Consider the following 18,851-nt stretch of genomic DNA (forward strand, 5'->3'; position numbering starts at 1 on the left):
CCTGATCGTCGTTTACTACTATAAGGTGTATGGTTGGAGGCAAGATCAAAGGCGCCGCACAGCATTTATTAGATAACAGACGGGGTCGTCCGTTTCGCTTTGAACAACCACCCCACCTGTCTGTAGGAGTTATATAATCAGTGCGCAAATAACTGTGTCAAGTCCACTGCCGGGCTGATGCGGTGTCAGTGTCAGCGATGAACATGAATGCCCAAATCATAGACCTGTAGCACTCACAAGTTGCTTAGCCAAAATATTTGAAAAGTGTATATTCAATTCTCTGATAACAGCAAATATAACCTTAGAAAAAGATTCAACATACAAACAATCAAATGTAGAACACAGACCTATGCTTATTATCATTTCTTCTGGATATGATCAACCTGCGGAACCCTCTATATATCCGATGAAGTAACTAATGCTCGCTCATTAAAAGAAATCAAATCCTTAATTAATCGTTCTGATGCAATTATTAATAATTTTTACTTCAAATATTTTCATAGATCATGCCAAATTGTCCACTGTCGCCTTAGGCTCGGCTGCAGTGACTTAAACGCTGATAAGTTTAGACGACATGTATCAGACATACCAGACTGCACTTGTGGATATCACCTTGAAGATGCAATTCACTTTTTCTATAACTGTTAAAAAATACGATAATATCAGAAACACTGTGTATTTCTACACACATGGGTATGGTCTAAACATGATATTACATGGCAGTAGTTAAGCAGTTCTACAAACATGACTCTTCTTAAATCAGTTCATGACATCATTGTCAAAAGCAAAAGGTTTGAGTAGCTTAATTTTATGCATGTAGTAAACGAAAACTGCATTACCTTATTTCACAGACACCACTTGCTTCAGTGTACTGGCTTCGTGTATTTCATTTGTGCATTTTGTATGTTTATGTTCATCACTCTCTTATATATATATCCAGCCGTTGTTAAGTTGTTACCTGGAGAGGTATTACATAAGCAAGTTTTGCTTGTTTACCGATCCAGATTTCTTTTGAAATAAAAATACGTTTAAGCCAACACAGCTAACCCTAAAACACATGATTGTAAACTGTTCAAAAAGGAGCACTAATCTCTGGCTTCTTCTCGGGTGTCGAACTCAAACTCAAACTCATTTATTCTTAGAATAACATGACATACAATTATCTACAATTTTTATTATGTACAATTTAACAAAAATAATAAAAATAGGATACGTGGATACTAATACAATTTACCAATTGTATTGTACACATTGTTAAGGAATTTAGATAGGCCTTTTAGATTTCTTACACTGTTAGTGGTCATAATTTTCTTAAATGTTTGGAAACTTAAGATATTGCTTATTTAAGAGTTGGTGTAAAGCTTCACATCGGAATGAATAATGCAATTCATCTCCCAAAGCGATAGAATCACAGAGTGGACACTGGCTGTCTTCCCTGGGAATGTTCAGCCATCGACCAGTTTCAACTGGTAATCCTTGGTTAGAAAGTTCTGAATTTTAGTATTGGGAGAAATATTGATTTTAAGAGCAGTAGATATTTCGCAAATGAAGGTTGATTCTTCAGGTAATACGACATTTGGATTTCCGCTTGGGCTTACTAGCTGCCGTGAGTCAATTTGCTCGTTAACGCAACCGAGCGTGACAAGAGACTGGGCTACCAGTCTGCAAGGACAGCTAAATAAACTTACGCATTTTTGAAAACTGATTGGTTACCCGTGATCTATGAAGATTTCAACAAAGGGCGCATGGTAATTAATTTCTTCAGCCTAAACAAACAGACAAATAACGGCGAAAGCTCATCGGATGTCGTTATTTGGAAATACCCCTGATTGTTACAGTTTGATAATAAAAAAAGTATCCCTGAGTGAAAGCATTTGCGGATTTCGGATTGCGTGGATGATACAATTACTACTCCCTTGTTGTCATCCACATTTTCTGGTATAACCCTACACTTCTGTATTTGTAGTAATTCACATGCTGCTCAGTTAATGAATTTATATTATGTATACTCAGTTGTAGCACCACTCAGATTACCGGATAAAGGTTCAAATTTGGTCTTTCTTGTACCTGGGGTAATTATTTAATCTAAATCCAGGTTTGAAGTGAGGTGGAATGTGAATTATGCACGTGGCAGACCAACAAGAGATGTATGATCAGTTGATTTACTTTTTTTGTAAATCAACTGATCATTCCCAGACATCAAAGGATCAACAGGAAATACGTTGATTGATTAATTACTGTTATCTTGCACAGTGGATATGTCAAAAGTAAGTGTTTACATGTGAAGGTAGGGTTACTAAACCTAGGGAATACACTCATATCATGGCGTGAAGTACAGATGTAAAAACAACATACTTTGTTCAAAGGGTAACCGATAATACACTGACTGGTTGTTCATTGTTATCTAACTCAATGTATGTTTTTAAGAACCGTGGACATTATAAAAATAGTTGTCACGTGGGCTTTCTCAGTTAACTTGGCACCTATGTGAAACAATTGAAACAAACTAAGTGATCAGTTAAGAAACAGACACGGGTTATAATATTCGATACATTTAAATAACGTTTAAAAACGATATATTTAAATATTTTAATATATTTCATATATATTCCAAATATTGTTTCCAAATAATTATTATTAAAGTATTTGATTCTCACATAGACATTTGACATCGAATAAGTATTTTTGTACAGCTGCAGACGCAATGGATATTGTTCCTTTATGTTGATATTCCCGGATACATTATAACTTTGGTAGGTTGTAATAATGATATTTGCATTTTGTTTTCATTCATTCGCTGCAGCTTTGAACAGAATCATTCTTGTTCCTTTCCGTTTGGTTGGGAAGTTTTTCGATGCGCGATAGACGTTGTTTTCACAAGTATTTTCTTTTGTAAGCGTGTATATGTTACAGTCAATGTGTAAAATATGATTCACTCAGGCAATTTATTAAATATCTAAATATTTCAGTCATTTTACAAATTGACTGAACAATCCATTCATTTATTTAACCGACTGACTAAAAATGATAAAGACGACCAAAAGAGCTTAAACACATCACAATATATTAATTATGCTAAGAAAAGAAGCCAAACAATACAGAACTGTACTTGGTGATGATATTAAACATAAACAAATATTTGGAATTCGTTATCATATTAATAAAGATGGACATATTTTTCAGTTAATTTGTAAAATAAACTGAATATTTAGGCGTTTAATACATTTCCTTAGTGAAATCTGTTTACATTTTGAATGTAAACATATACACACGGTAAAATAAGCAATGTGCAGATGAAATATTTACTTTGTGTTGCAAGTCAAAATAGTGTACACGAAGATCGCACAATTACCAAGCAAGTGACTTATCAAAACTGCATCACCATTACCGATGCTCCCCACAAATATACCTACATTTCAAAAACTGTATTTCATTTTTGTTGATCAGTGTGACCATATGTCCTTCTACTTTCAATAAAAATGCGCTTACGAATGGCGAGCACAGGTCGCGAACAAGTCTAGATTTCTGCTATATCATCCGGGTACTCACTGAGAAAATACAGTAATGCACAGGTAACAACTACTCCCGCGGAATTGCTTTAGATCAGTGCTCTTTTGTACGTTGAAATACTATATATTGTGAATGCCAAAATGATGTATCAAGGATCAAGTAGAAGATACATTGACCGTTGCACTGGGAGTTTATTCAACAGACCGTGAAAATAACACTGCTGTATCTTATTATTTATTTTAGATGACGCAGTCAAAGCTCACTTCTCCTGGCGGCCATTATCGAACGGCCAGCTAAAACACAACCCCGCGCTTACGTCCACAGGTCTCTTCCTGTAGTACGGTAATTAGTATTCTCTCCCTCAAGTGTATCCTCAATGATATAACCCACCCTCATTAATTACATGCTGCTCTTTTCCAGCCTCACGGCTATGGAGCTGTGATAAAGAGTCCAAGTCATCATAAAGTAATTAGGGTCCAATAAAAACAATGCGCCGCCAAACCTCATACATATTATCACTGAAAGTCGTACTACAGACGGTTAATGTCAAATCACAATAAAAGCATTTCAATTGCAATAACATGTTCCAGGACCATGTATTCTCTTAACACCATCGGATTTAGAAGCAATGGTCGTATAAAACAAAACACATCTATTTGATCACAACAGTATTCATGTTATTCCCACAAAATCACATAAAGAAAGGAGACGTTAGGAAATACATGTGCATTATCATTTTTCGTCAGGATAACAAAATTTTCTCTCCTTGTTACCACCTCCAGGTTCAGCTTAAGACGGGTCCTCCTTTGGTCAAAAGTTTGTTCCCCCTCTAATGAGTGTGTCACGCGTTGCACACGAGTGGCGGACGGGGTGCACACCCGTGTGCAACGCGTTGCACACGGGTATCACACGCGTGACCAACCCGATGCACACTGGTTGCGTAACGCGTTGCCCATGCGTGTAAGGGGAATGAACTTCTAGGCAGTAGTGTACGCCTTACTCAGTGACATGAGAAACACTGTAAGTACAAGGAACTACGCCTTACTCAGTGACATGAGAAACACTGTAAGTACAAGAAACTACGTCTTACTCAATGATATGAGAAACACTGTAAGTACAGGGAACTACGCCTAACTCAGTGACATGAGAAACACTGTAAGTACAAGAAACTACGCCTTACTCAGTGACATGAGAAACACTGTAAGTACAAGAAACTACGTCTTACTCAATGATATGAGAAACACTGTAAGTACAGGGAACTACGTCTTACTCAATGATGTGAGAAACACCGTAAGTACAAGAAACTAAGTCTTACTCAATGATATGAGAAACACTGTAAGTACAGGAAACTACCCCTTACTCAGTGACATGAGAAACACTGTAAGTACAGGGAACTACGCCTTACTCAGTGACATGAGAAACACTGTAAGTACAGGGAACTACGTCTTACTCAGTGACATGAGAAACACTGTGAGTACAGGGAACTACGCCTTACTCAGTGACATGAGAAACACTGTAAGTACAGGGAACTACGCCTTACTCAGTGACATGAGAAACACTGTAAGTACAGGGAACTACGCCTTACTCAGTGACATGAGAAACACTGTAAGTACAGGGAACTACGCCTTACTCAGTGACATGAGAAACACTGTAAGTACAGGGAACTACGCCTTACTCAGTGACAGGAGAAACACTGTAAGTACAGGGAACTACGCCTTACTCAGTGACATGAGAAACACTGTAAGTACAGGGAACTACGCCTTACTCAGTGACATGAGAAACACTGTAAGTACAGGGAACTACGCCTTACTCAGTGACATGAGAAACACTGTAAGTACAGGGAACTACGCCTTACTCAGTGACTTGAGAAACACTGTAAGTACAAGAAACTACGCCTTACTCAGTGACATGAGAAACACTGTAAGTACAGGGAACTCGTCTTACTCAGTGACTTGAGAAACACTGTAAGTACAGGAAACTACCCCTTACTCAGTGACATGAGAAACACTGTAAGTACAGGGAACTCGTCTTACTCAGTGACTTGAGAAACACTGTAAGTACAAGAAACTTGTCTCACTCAGTGACATGAGAAACACTGTAAGTACAGGGAACTACGCCTTACTCAGTGACATGAGAAACACTGTAAGTACAGGGAACTACGCCTTACTCAGTGACATGAGAAACACTGTAAGTACAGGGAACTACGTACGTCTTACTCAGTGATATGAGAAACGCTGTAAGTACAGGGAACTCGTCTTACTCATTGACATGAGAAACACTGTAAGTACAGGTGTACAATAAAATGTTTTCACCAGAAATATCATTCCAATGTCAGGCAAAATATTCTACCAATGCAACAAAAACAATTTACAGTGACGTCACAATGTTGTGAAAAAGTTGTGTAAAAAATTAGATAGATGTAGGTTATGCATTCAGACACGGCTGAATGAAAAGGGTAATAAGACAAAATAATACAGATGTCAGAGGGATACACAAAGTACGTCATCTAGACTACCAGGGGTGTCATATAACCAAATAAACAGCTGTTGTATAACCAGATAAACAATTTTGTACAATTTACCTCTGAAAGGGCCTCCCTACATAAATGTATTCCTTATTGAGTAAAATGCTGTTATACAGTATTTTGACCATCATTGGACCTGGATTATTTAAGGATTTTGTTTTGTTTTTGTTTATTAAATCGAAGTAATACGAAACGTGCAGCGAACTTTATGATGATGAGGGCGGTCCCTGAGAACCCAGACTATTATTTTAGTAAGCCTAATAAACATATTCTTTGCTTATCCTGCATTACTTCTTAATGTATTCACTGCTTACCTTACGAGAACAAGAAGGACAGCGCAACGGCGATAGTCCTGGGTGAAGAAATAAAGTTGTTGTTCTGAAGTCCCACTGTTACTGACCACCGCCTTGATGACAGGTAAGGTCACCTTCTTCACATCACTGCCTGTCGCACTGCAGCAAGGATGTGTCCCGGCGGAGCTCTCCTTTTTGATTAATTTAGACCTTCAGTTTTCGACTACAATTCTATGTATTCCTTTCATATTACATTCACCATGTTGTGTAGTTTTATGTGGATTATTTAGGCATAAAAATTTAGTTCCCACCATGTACTTGTTGTCCGCCATTTTGAATTGTGTTACAATTGTTTGCCTGCCAAGGTAGTCAAATTGTTTACAATTCTCAGCTATACATGTATAACATATTCATGTGTTTTATATATATATACTACTAGCTCTGGCATTACATTGAGTTACATACATAGAAATATTGTATACCCTTACAACTTGTAAAAAAATATTTTGCCGATAGATTATTGTTAAATTCTACGGCATTCTTCCAGTCCCGTACTAATTGTCATGGAAAAATATCTTCTAAAGGTCCTCATCCACATTTTTTGGCATGCACGAAGATTTATAATTTTTGTGTAAATCTCTCTCCAACAAGTTTTACAATATATAGGCAGGTTACTCACAAACATATTTTGCAGCAATCCCGTCGTGAGCCGTGAAAGATGTCACAATCGCTGAATAGCGACCGACGTGGTTTGGTCATTACCACGCCGCCGTTATCATTGGTGGGTAATATGGTGCCTATAACTGTGACTGCAGCCGAAATCAACAAAACCGGATGTCAGTATCGAAACTCCTAATTCTCAACCGCCTCAGACATCCAGCTCTGCTGGATCTGCGACACCCACGCCAGCATCTCAAGATGCTTTGATGGGGGTAGCACAGACGCAAGCCATGATCCAGTCAGCACCTGTGAGCATTGCGTCACAGATACCTGCGCCAAGCGCAGCTCCTGCCCACCACCCAAGCGCCTCTACAAAGTTCTACAATCACAGCGTACAATGTTACGCAGACAACGCATGATCAACTTAGCCCTGTTCGAACATATCCAGTGTAGCAGATGCACGTTCAGTAATTGGATGCAAAATTTTATGAGGTCAATGTGGCAGCAGTCTATGGCAGACCTGTATCCTACGCCCACGCCTACGCTTATGTACCAGACGTCTGCGTCAGCTACAACTATGGTTTAGCGCCTACTCCGGCATCTAACATCTACAATACGCCTGTTGTGCATTATAATACAGCACATTAATCGCTGGGCAGCGCTATTATGCCTGCACGTACATGGACAGCAACGCGTGACTCCCTTTCACCAGGCGGATCATCTAAGCCCTCGGTCAGAGATAGTGCTACGCGTCGGAACAGATGCCGATTGCCATCTAGACAAACACGTCAACATCGTTTTGATTCATCAGACTATTTAAATGGCGAAGATGGAGATTCTTTGATAGAATGGAATATGCATCTCGGCTTAGCGCAAGTACCTGATTGGGTAGCAGACCGTCTCATATCAGTGCCTCCTGGTGGATAAAAAGGACACCCTAGGGTCGCATCCTACATTGATTCTGGCCGACCCTTTGCTAACAGATATGATCAGATCATTGTATGAAGACTTCTCCAAGATCACACATGCGCCTTCATTTAAGTGACCCAAGTTTTAGAAGGATGAATTTCCTATTCATGCATTTGTGGTAGCAGACCCGGCTCATAGTTTGGATGAGGACATACAGAGAATGACAGGCTCATCAAGGCCAACTACTCTTATTGTTCAAGATACCAGATTTGCATTAATGAAACAGAAATTAGACGGGTCAGCACTAGCATCGCCAATACGTGCGGTAGGTAGAGCAGGATCTATTAGAGGAAAACCCAAACCGACTAGATCATCTCCAAACAATAGTCAATTTCCAACAGCATCAGATTGACTACATGAGGAATCACCTAAAAGCTGCGATGACAGAGATCACTGACTTGGGACTCTGAGCTTAAGCACAGGCTGCTCTGGCAACCCTGGACATCTACGTCTCTGTTCAATAAACACATCATGTACACGCCTGCCAAAGTTTTCAGTTATGCTCAGGATGAGACGGCGCTCAAGGCTCTAGAGGATGTCTCTCATAGTCTATCCCAATGAGCCAGCAAGTCAGGCAATTACAGGCCTAGACGCGAGTCTCTCAAGGAAGGCCAAGACCAGGATTCCTTTTGTGGGAAAGTCTTTGGCAGAGGGAAACCTCAAGGTACTTATCAGTCCCATTGAGGTAAATACCAGGGCAGGGAGACTGAATCAGTTTTAGAACAATTGGAGCATCCTCAAGGACGATTACGTTCTCAACTTACTATGTCACGGTTATAAACTAGACGTAGAGGTACTTCTACCGTGGACCATGACTCCACCTCCTTGGAATTATCCAAGAAAGCAACATCTGCTATTAAAAGACAACATAGACAATCTGCTGGTAAAGGGAGCTGTAGAGAGTGTACGCACCCCAGCGTTAACACCGGGTTATTATTCTCTCATCTTCCTGGTGCCCATGAAGGACTCAGACAAGATGAGAATGATTCACAATCTCAACAAACATTACCTGAAGCGTTAACCTTACTTCCGCCTCACCACTTTGAGACTGCTCAGAACCAGCATAAAGGCCTGTGATTCCTTGATCATTCTCGACCTGCAGGATGCATACCTGCATATACGTATCCATGCCTTCGACCGCAGGTTCCTCAAGTTCCAGTTCAATGGGGTTCACTACCAATGTGCAGTGGCATTTCAGTGGCTATTTACATGTGTAATGAAGCCAATAACTGCATAGGAGGAACATTTGGTTTGAGGCATACATAGACGACTGTCTCCTGTGTTATCAACACACGCAGACGTTAGTACACCACCAGGAATTCACCAGATGGCTACTATATCAACTGGGATGTGTAATCAATGAGGCGAAGCCAGAGTTAACTCCATCTTATCGGCTCCAGTTCACAGGAGGCCTGTTCAAGACAGATCAGGATCTCCTATCAGTATTGGGGGACAGATGGCACAAAATCCAAGGCCTCTTGTCACCTGTGCTACACCAACCATGCACACTTCACCGATGGCAAGTGTCCCTGGGGTTACTCACCAGGACCTAATCAGTAGATGCAGGTTACAACTGCGTCCAGTTCAACAATTCCTGAACCCTTACATCAGGCGTCAGGATCCACTCATGGCCATCACTCTACCGGCTCAACTAAGGCCTTACCTCAATTGCTGGACAGTAGAGTCAAATGTCTGAGTCTCTTTATCCAGGGTATCCCTGAGTCTACACTTGTTCGTAGATGCCTCCCTTCAGGGGTGGGGTGCTCACCGGCAAGGACAGACAGCCTCAGGGCTATGGTCCTGCGCTCATCGAAAGTGGCACATAAACACTTGGAGTTGGAAGCGTTAATTTTGGCCTTCTGCCATAACATAGCTTGATCTCCAATCACCAGCAGTTGTTAATTCGTAGTGGTTTATTTTTATTTACGAAATCTGATTGGCTGGCTGAGAGTGGAGAGCTGTGTCATTGCATTTGATTGGCTGTCTAAAAAGAATTGACAGCACTATTTTCGGATCGGGGATCCCCGTGGTTGTCCAGTGCACAAAATCCCCAGCTGTCAAAACATTACCGTAGTGACGATGTTTCCATCTCCGAAAGATGGTGACCAAGAGAAAAATTTTCATGGAGGAAGGGATGTGATATGTGGAGATGTATCAGAGAATTTCGGCTTCCCAGTGTACCAGATTCAGTTGCAGAATGAGAAGACGGTAATCGAAGCGAGATACCGCTTTGATATTACGGGACTAGGTGAGCCACTCCGGTAGATTCTTTACCAGGCGTTTTCAAGACAAATAAAACAGTTAATGAAACAGTTAATTAATTCTTGTAAAAATACTGATAAAATAGCGAAACATACCATATTGTTTTTGGTATTTTAAAAAAATAACCATCAACCACATAAAAAATGTCACGATATTTCGAAGCGTGGATCTAGAGCCGATTGATCAGTTGTGTAACCCAGCGTCAAAAACGTATTTTATAGTTATATAAAAATAATTGAGGCTTATATTTCATATTTTAAGAAAATAAACACCTTAAATAATTTTGTATCAAAAGACATACTCAATTTTAATGCATTAAAGGATCAACCTTTGCCAGACCGAACATCTCACGACCAAGATGTTTTGCAACCACTGCAGTTGTTTCCCCCTTCAACAGTTGGAGTTTATCCATATCATTATAATTCATTCATTTTGGTCTATAATTGTTTGTTTTTGTTTTTTTTAACTTGAAGACTTCAATTATTTAAACATACTATTTCAGACCAATTAAGAAACACATTTATTTTAAAAAACAAACAAAACATTACCACATTTAAACTTGAAAGTATTTAGTTTAAGTACCTAGATCTGTGTATTTATCTTTTTTCTTAGCTATTTTGATTTCTTAAAGGGAGCAGACAAAATGATGAAGATAAAGATGGTGGGTACCAATCAACCTTATTAGGTAGTTTTTTTAAAAACAATATTCTTTTTTTTTCAGTAATGATTTACATTTATGCATCTTAAAATATATTTGGTATTTTGGATAGGATGAAATCATCTCAAAATTAATTTCATATTATCATTTTTAGGTGGAAACTCATTCACAGTTAATTATTTTCAGAATAAACAGACAATAGAGAGTATTAAAGAAATGTAGAATTATGTTGGTCTCTTGTATATTCTTTAAACCAAAGTTGTTGTTTTATTGTTTACCATGTTTACTGATAAAAAAGATTCATAGCAGATAAAGAACCCCAATATGCATAGCTAGCTTAATGTTAAAGATAATTATTTAGCATTTCTTTGGATGATAAACTGGACATATGATAAAAATATGAAATGTAATTTTTCTGTATTGTTTTCCCATTACAAGGTTTACAGTTGTTTATTTTTTTCGTATTGGCTGCCTGAGAGTGGAAAGCTATGTTGCTATTTTAACCAGCGACCTTAAATTATTCTATTGTGTAATGTGTAAATTTTCAGAACTTGGTAAGTAAAGAAAAACTCAAATTTATGGATGATGAAGAAACGACCAACAAGAGGTCATCTTATGACATTTACCATTAACCTCATTTCTCAACGTAAGCAATGTCAAATTTTAATTTTAATACTTTTTACAAACAATTCACATATGATCAGGTCACTAAAATATATATTTGTTATGAGTCTTGTTTTAATGATGGTAAAAAGAAGAACATGTTAAATTTTAATTACCTATATGATCAGTAATTCTTAATTTCTAATCAGATAAAAAATTTAAAAAAATAAAGTTTGGATGTAACTGTAGCAGTAAAATAACAGCATAATATTACAAGGGTATTAAAATAATGTAAATATTTGAATAACTATGGAATATTATTTACATATGTACTATGTATTTATGTTTCACACACAATAAAGTATTGTGCTTGTCAAATTCATATTGTGTCATTCACAGATACGGGAAAATTAGATAACTCATTTAGTAACATTCTTGGTGTTATGATGTTAAATATTATGGTCAAAAGAAAAAATGTCCACTGAATTAGTAAATATTTTCTTTTTTTTTATAATACAAACACATGTGCTCACCATGTTCAGAAAAAAAAAAAAAAATAAAAAAGATGACATGAAATAATCATCATTTTACATATTAAATTATTCACTGTTAAGTTCATTTTAAAGACAAATTTTTTTTTTTCGTTTAACAACGTTACTAAAACAGACAATATTTAATTTCCTCATATTTGGGTTTATAACATTAGTTTCTAACGGACAAATAAACAAATAACGTATTTACATACACTAAAACTGTGGGCCTATTTAGTGTTGCACATTGAGAATGATAGTCAAATGCAAATATGGGCCGAGTACTCCAAAGCCATCAACAAATATCAAATCATATTAATTATTCTCAAAACGTTACTCCCATCAACTTTTATTAGTTAACAAAGAACATAACATGAATGCTAACATGTGGCTTGCCTGTCACGGGAAAACTCATGTGGGTTGTCTTCGCTAGATCCTTTTTATCTGTTTATGGTGCAGTTTTCTTACTGAGCATATTTCGAAAAGGAGGCAGGGGGGAATCCCAAGTGGATTCTGAACACAGGAATTCTTCAACTACGAGCTCGCCTTTTTACGGCATATTGTTATGGGAGAAAAAGGATTAACCACTGTGTTCGGTTGTTACCTAAAAATCTACACACTAATGATTAATCTGCCACGATTAGAACGAGGATTTGCAAGGCAAGACAGCCTCAGGGCTATGGTCCTGCGCTCATTGAAAGTGGCACATAAACAACTTGGCGTTGGAAGCGTTAATTCTGGCCATATCCCATTGGTAGAATCAACTACAGTCCACCCAACTCGCAATATCCTCAGACAACAGCACTGTGGTCTGGTGCCTGCACAATCAGGGAACAACGCACTCCCACTCTCTGCTTCAACAGACAGTCAGGTTTTTCCATCTAGTGGATAGTCTGCAGATACAGTTCATAGTTCAGCACATCCCCAGTTGTTGAAACATACTGGCCGATGCCTTATCGCGACAAGACAGGGTAGTTCCCACCGAGTGGAAACTTCACACAGAAGCATTCCAGTTTCTGCTTCAGAAGTTCAGGCAACCAAACATCGACCTGTTTGCTACTTGGCAAAACCACCAACTCATGACATATGTCTCCTCGTTACCGGATCCGCAGGCGTGGACGGATTCAGCATCCCTTGGGAGGGGCTAAAAGCGTGTGCTTTTCCACCACCAGTCTTACTTCCCAAGGTGATACAAAAGATCAAGGAGACAAGATATCTTGCTCTGACTTAGGTTGCGCCCTGGTGGCCTGCAAGAGGGTGGTTTGTCGGGCACAGAAATCTGGCAGAAGACGATCCACTACCCCTCCCACAGTGGTCCATCCTACTTATCCACCCTCACAGCAAACTGCTTCATCCAACCCCAGACAGGTTTTGTCTGCACACTTGGTTCATCTTAAAAAGGCGTAAAGTGCGAAGGGCTATTCAGTGCGGGCAGCAAAAGTTCGAGACTTTCGCATGGCAAAAAATCAAGACCCTACGATTGAATCACCACAATCCACCTCCTACATTTGCGTACCCAAAGACACTTGAAAGGTAGCACCATTTCTACATATTTGGTTGCACTTAACTCAATGTTGGCCGTTCTGTAAAATCACAAGATGACTAAGGTTCCGGAACGACAGGCCCTACAACGATCATTCAGGCTTGAGGATCAGAAGGCCAGGTTCCGCCCACCTGCTTGGGACTTGAACGTGGTACTTCAAGGTTTGCGAGGGCTCACCTTCCAGCCCCTCTATGCATCCTCATTTTATGACCTCACCAATAAAACAATGGTTTCTCTTGACATTAGCCACAGCGGCACGGGTGAGCGAGCAACATGCGTCGACATCACCCAGGTTAACTTTGAGCATGGGACACACGTAGTGCTGGGATTTTATTGCAAAAAATCAACTACCAGGCCAACTCAATCGTTCCTTCACTATGCTACCAATATTGACTATTGTGGGAGCTGAAGATGAGGGTGAACTTCTCTTGTAAGTTTTCATCCGTCGTTCCAAGACTAGGCGTGGTTCATCCATGACTGAAGTTAGTCACAACACCATATCCCTATGGTTACAAGCAGTCATCTTTCAGGCTTACGAGATTGCCAAACTGAATCCACCGAGAGAGAATAACTCTCTTGAGATCAGCCTCTACCATGTCTTTACACAGCAACATTTCTATTAGAACAATCATGGTAGGAGGTGTTTGGAGGTCCGACACAGTTTTGGCTAGTCATTATCTTCGCGATGTGGCTCTCGAGGACGTCGAAGGCATGCGAAGTTTTGGCCCTCTGGTTGTAGCCCAGCAGGTTACCAACCCCCGAGGCAAATAATGAACTCACCTTATACAGAGCCAGTCTACTTCCCTGTGCAGTCGCTGAGATTCCACTAGTGGAAGAATATTAGACAATTCTATTTGTCAACCTCTGCTCTATGACGTAGTATGTAAAGAATTAGCTGATTAGCTATGAATTTCTTTATTACAAAATATGTCTAGGGAATAACTTTTTAATTCCTATGTTCAATCGTTTTGATATTTGAACAACCCTACCATAATGGCGTTTTTCTGAACGTTTCCGCTTCACAGTTTATCGACCAACTTGTGTCGTGTTTTCAGGGTTAGAATTGTTGAGGCTTCTGTATTCTGAAGGTTTACCAATCTCCAAACTGTCCTATAGAGATGCTTTATGGAGCAATGCAGGATAAGTAAAAATTTAGTCAAATCTAAATATTTTTTACATTTGTCTACTTATATATCCTGCATTATTACGTTTAAGGACCCACCCATCACAGAAACCTCAAAAGAAACCTTCAGAAACCTCAAAAGTATGTTTATCTTCAAGGGCGACAGGCAGTGATGTAAAGTAGGTGACCTCACCAAGGTCACATGACAGCAACCTTGGTCAGTAAAAGTGGCACCTCAGAACAATAACTTTATTACATCACCATGGACCATCGCCGTTGCGCTTTCCTTCTTGTTATTAAGGAGTAATGCAGGATAAGTATACAAATGTAAGTAATATTGATGATACTAATTCTCCCTTATTTAGCTGAAGCTGGACATCTGTGGAGGTAGTTTCCCAATAGGTATACAATGTCGGGACGCCACCACCAAGAAGATCTCAACCAATGTCGGAAGTCGATGTATACTTGACCAAGGCTTCCGCTGTGACAATACTCAACAACCAGCTGGAACCACCTGTAACCAAAATGAAATTCGTTTCAAATGTGGAGTAAGTCGAGGTAAGACGTTGCTTCTGGTGGAACTGGTAAAAAATTACCCTTTGTGGAGTTGTGATCTTATATTGCACTATCGTTTTAAACTTTTGTTCATATAATATGCAAATGGACAGACAAATCAAACTTTGTCGCTGTTATTTGTTATATACACAGAAGCAAAACACCTTGAGTTCAATACACTATCTATACTGAGCGACAAAAGTTCCTGTGACATTGAATAAGATTTAATGCAAAGTTATGTTTTTTACCAAATCTGAAACTATTTCGGTTTGCAAAAGATAAAAGACTCCTGTAAGTCTTCAAATGGTCTAATTTGCAATACTGACTTCAGAAAATGCGTGATTACATAAAATAACATGAAATTTACAAATCAATAGTGTGTGTGTCCACCTCTGGTTGTGATGCAAGCAACACATCTTCGTCTCATGGAATGGACCAGGCGTCGCACAAAGTCCTGTGGGATATCTGTCCATATCTGCCGCAGCATGGTTCGAAGTTCCTGGAGTGTCTGTGGAACACGCGGTTGACACATCGGCGCTGATCCATCTCATCCCACATGTGCTTGATTGGTGAGAGATCAGGGGAGCAAGCCGGCCAGGGGATGACATCACATTGTTTTGTTGAAGAGAATCCTGAACAAGTCAAGCAATATGAGGCCGGGCGTTGTCATGTTGAAAGGTAATGCCTGGGCCATGAAGACGCAAAAACGGTAGAACAACAGGGTCGATGATCTCGTCCCGGTAGCGCTGTCCATTCAGATTTCCCTCTACCACTATCAAACGGGTCGTCTGTCTTACTGTAATCCCACCCCATACCGTAACGCTGCCGCCCCAGAAGCGATCTTCTTCCATGACACAATGATTAACGTAACGTTCACCTCAACATTGGTACACTCAAATCCGTCCATCGCTGTGGCTGAGGTGAAAACAAGACTCGTCAGTGAATAGAACTTGTCCCTGCTGCATGGCCGTCCAGCGTAGACGCTGTCTGCACCACTGTAGACATGCTCGACAGTGGTTTCATGTCAAAATGGGACTTCTGGCGGGTCTTTGGCGACAATCCCTGCACATCTGAGGCGGCGACGTACGATTTGTGAAGACATTCGTCGAAGGCCAGGGATGCTTCTTGCAGTCAGTATTGCTGGCTGGAATCGATTTCGTAGGTGTGTTGTTCGAATCTAGTTGTCTTGTTGATTATTGGTTACGCATGGCCTGTCACTCCGAGGATGGTCTGTGCCTGCATTCGTCTATTGCCAATGTTGCCATAAACACCAAATGGTGTTTCTGTGGACTTTAAATTGTCGTGCAACATCATGATGACTCGATCCTGCTTCAAGCATACCAATGGCTCGCAGACGCTCATTATCGGACAGGCATGGCATTTCGTAATGTTGAATAATTGCGTAATTTTGTTGTTTTTCTGAGTGGTTGTTGACAGCATGATGCTAAACAATGCATAGGGAATCCCGTTAACGCACATGTTTTTGTACCCAATCTTGGGTAGTGAAATGCATCGGGCTTGCATAAAAGTCAACTTTTGCATGGAATGCATGCTTTTCTTTAGCAGTTGCGTTTTTGTGACTTGATTCCATACATGTACTACAATATTGAAAACCAACCTTTACTTGAAAAATAAACTAAAACACTGGTGTCACAGGAACTTTTGTTGTTGAGTATATATAGTAATTGTTGAGTTTCCCCTCTCTGGGCGAACCTCGCTGTCACTAAAACAAAAATATAGTCCTTTTTATTTAAGCGTTCATATCCATCTTCATTTTGAGTTTGGAAATGTCCTCAACTGTTATCACGGGCTTGTCCTTGGCCTCAACGATTGTGGTTTGGACTTCTTTGGCGACCTTGGCCTTGCTGTCTCCCTTGGTTTGAAGATCTGTCTTGAGTGATGTTGATTGTTCGGGTGGGTCTTCGTCCCCGGACAAGGGACACCCTAAGAGCAAGAGTGAGGGTCCACCGACAACAAATTAGGAAGCCTTCTTGCCGGTGTTTCCCACTCAGTCAACACATTGATCAGTATGCCAGGAATAAAAAAAATTCTGATATTCCCGTTTTACAAATGTGACAATGATGCACTGAGAAAGATAAAGTTAATTTATTTATACTTTCAAACCAAAATTAAATGGCCTGAAATAATTGAATTATTTTATACAATTACATGTTTTGTACATTTTACTGCCACTACAAGACTTTGTATTTGTCGTACGCCTGCCCTATCGCCCTACGCCTGTCTTATTGTGACGCCACAAAGTTGGATTGTACTTTGACATCATACTATGTTAGAGTGCACTGTGAAGTCAAAACAGGTAACTGAGACTATTCAAAGCAATATTAAATCCAGCAACCACACTTACTTCAGATGAACATCATTCTTCCCTGTTTCAGTATTCAAGGGGAAAACATGCAGCATTCCCCCATACTGTGCCAGTTCCCCATGCATGAACGGTGCCAGCTGTCGTGAGGTTGGGCTGACCTTCGTGTGTGACTGTGCCCCTGGTTATGGAGGTTTTCTCTGCCAGAAAAACCGGTACAACTGTGCCAACCAACCCTGCTTGAATGGCGGTACCTGCACAGATGGTGTTAACACCTTTACCTGCAAATGTGCCACGGGATATGAAGGTAACATATAATGTTTTGTTATACTTTTATTTTTGTTTGTTTCCAATGCGGAAATTAAGAACTTGTCCCTAAGAGCTTTATAAACGTAACCGTTTGTATGTAAAAGAAATGCCTTCGTTGTTAAGTGTTGTTGTATCATCAAACCAATCACGGTTACGTCCAAGAACATCATTGCCATAACACCCAATATCAAATTACCATGTTTCCCCTATTAGAAGCCCGGGTGTTTATTAATTTTCGTGCAAGCCATTGACCCGGCATCTATTACAGGCCTGACATGTATTCTGTTAATGCTATCAGTGTCGACTCACTACCTCACCAAATGCAGCCATTTTAAAGGATCAATTTGTAGGCTCTCGATGATCCTAATACTCACATGGGTTTTTTTGTGTGAAAAGGCTAAATTTTTAAACTTATCCTCTCTCACACTATGCATATATTCTTAGATCCAATGTGGAAACATGCTTGAATCCTGTTTCCAGCTTCTAAAATAAAAACATTTGCCCGAACACACCCCAGCATCTCTATGGGTCAGTTACGTGCGCTCGTGCTCTACAAGCTTATTCTCTTTCTAATTCCCACCATGTGTGGATGTATTGCAAATGTTGTGGCCAGTCTACTTTGGAATCTCGATGCGCAAAATGTCATTCCTTAGAAGATATTCCTTTCCGTGCCTACATCCAGAGATGCTGCAGATGAATGTTAGAATGCAGATGTAAACTTAAAGATTCTTGCAAATCGTTGTCATAGAAAACGAAAGCCGTCCACTCATTCAGTAGTGCCTGTACTGTCGATGACAGATGACACTGTCTCCAACAGTTATTAACAGACGATGTTTCCTTTCCCAATCTCACAATTGCTCCTCAGTCTCCTCTTCAAGCCGACGTTTGGTCTGTGTTACTCACCATTCCTGAGTAAACCCTGACTTCAGCTGCACTCTCATAGGCTTCATATGGCCCTTGCAACACTCCTTCTATGCGTCTGGCACATT

At 39.8% G+C, this 18,851-nt stretch overlaps 1 protein-coding gene across 1 annotated transcript in view; it reads left to right on the forward strand.

Annotated features, from left to right (window-relative positions):
• The window catches only part of LOC139468275 (uncharacterized), a 235,319-nt gene that overhangs the window by 176,274 nt on the left and 40,194 nt on the right, over nucleotides 1-18,851 (forward strand). The window contains exons 39-40 of the mRNA XM_071250131.1: nucleotides 15,041-15,233; nucleotides 17,627-17,860. Of these exons, the coding sequence (XP_071106232.1) occupies nucleotides 15,041-15,233; nucleotides 17,627-17,860 (427 nt within the window). The remainder of the gene's footprint in view (nucleotides 1-15,040; nucleotides 15,234-17,626; nucleotides 17,861-18,851) is intronic.

This window comes from Haliotis cracherodii, unplaced genomic scaffold (genome assembly GCF_022045235.1).
Source record: "Haliotis cracherodii isolate W230 unplaced genomic scaffold, xgHalCrac1.p SCAF_2, whole genome shotgun sequence".
NCBI lineage: Eukaryota > Metazoa > Mollusca > Gastropoda > Lepetellida > Haliotidae > Haliotis > Haliotis cracherodii.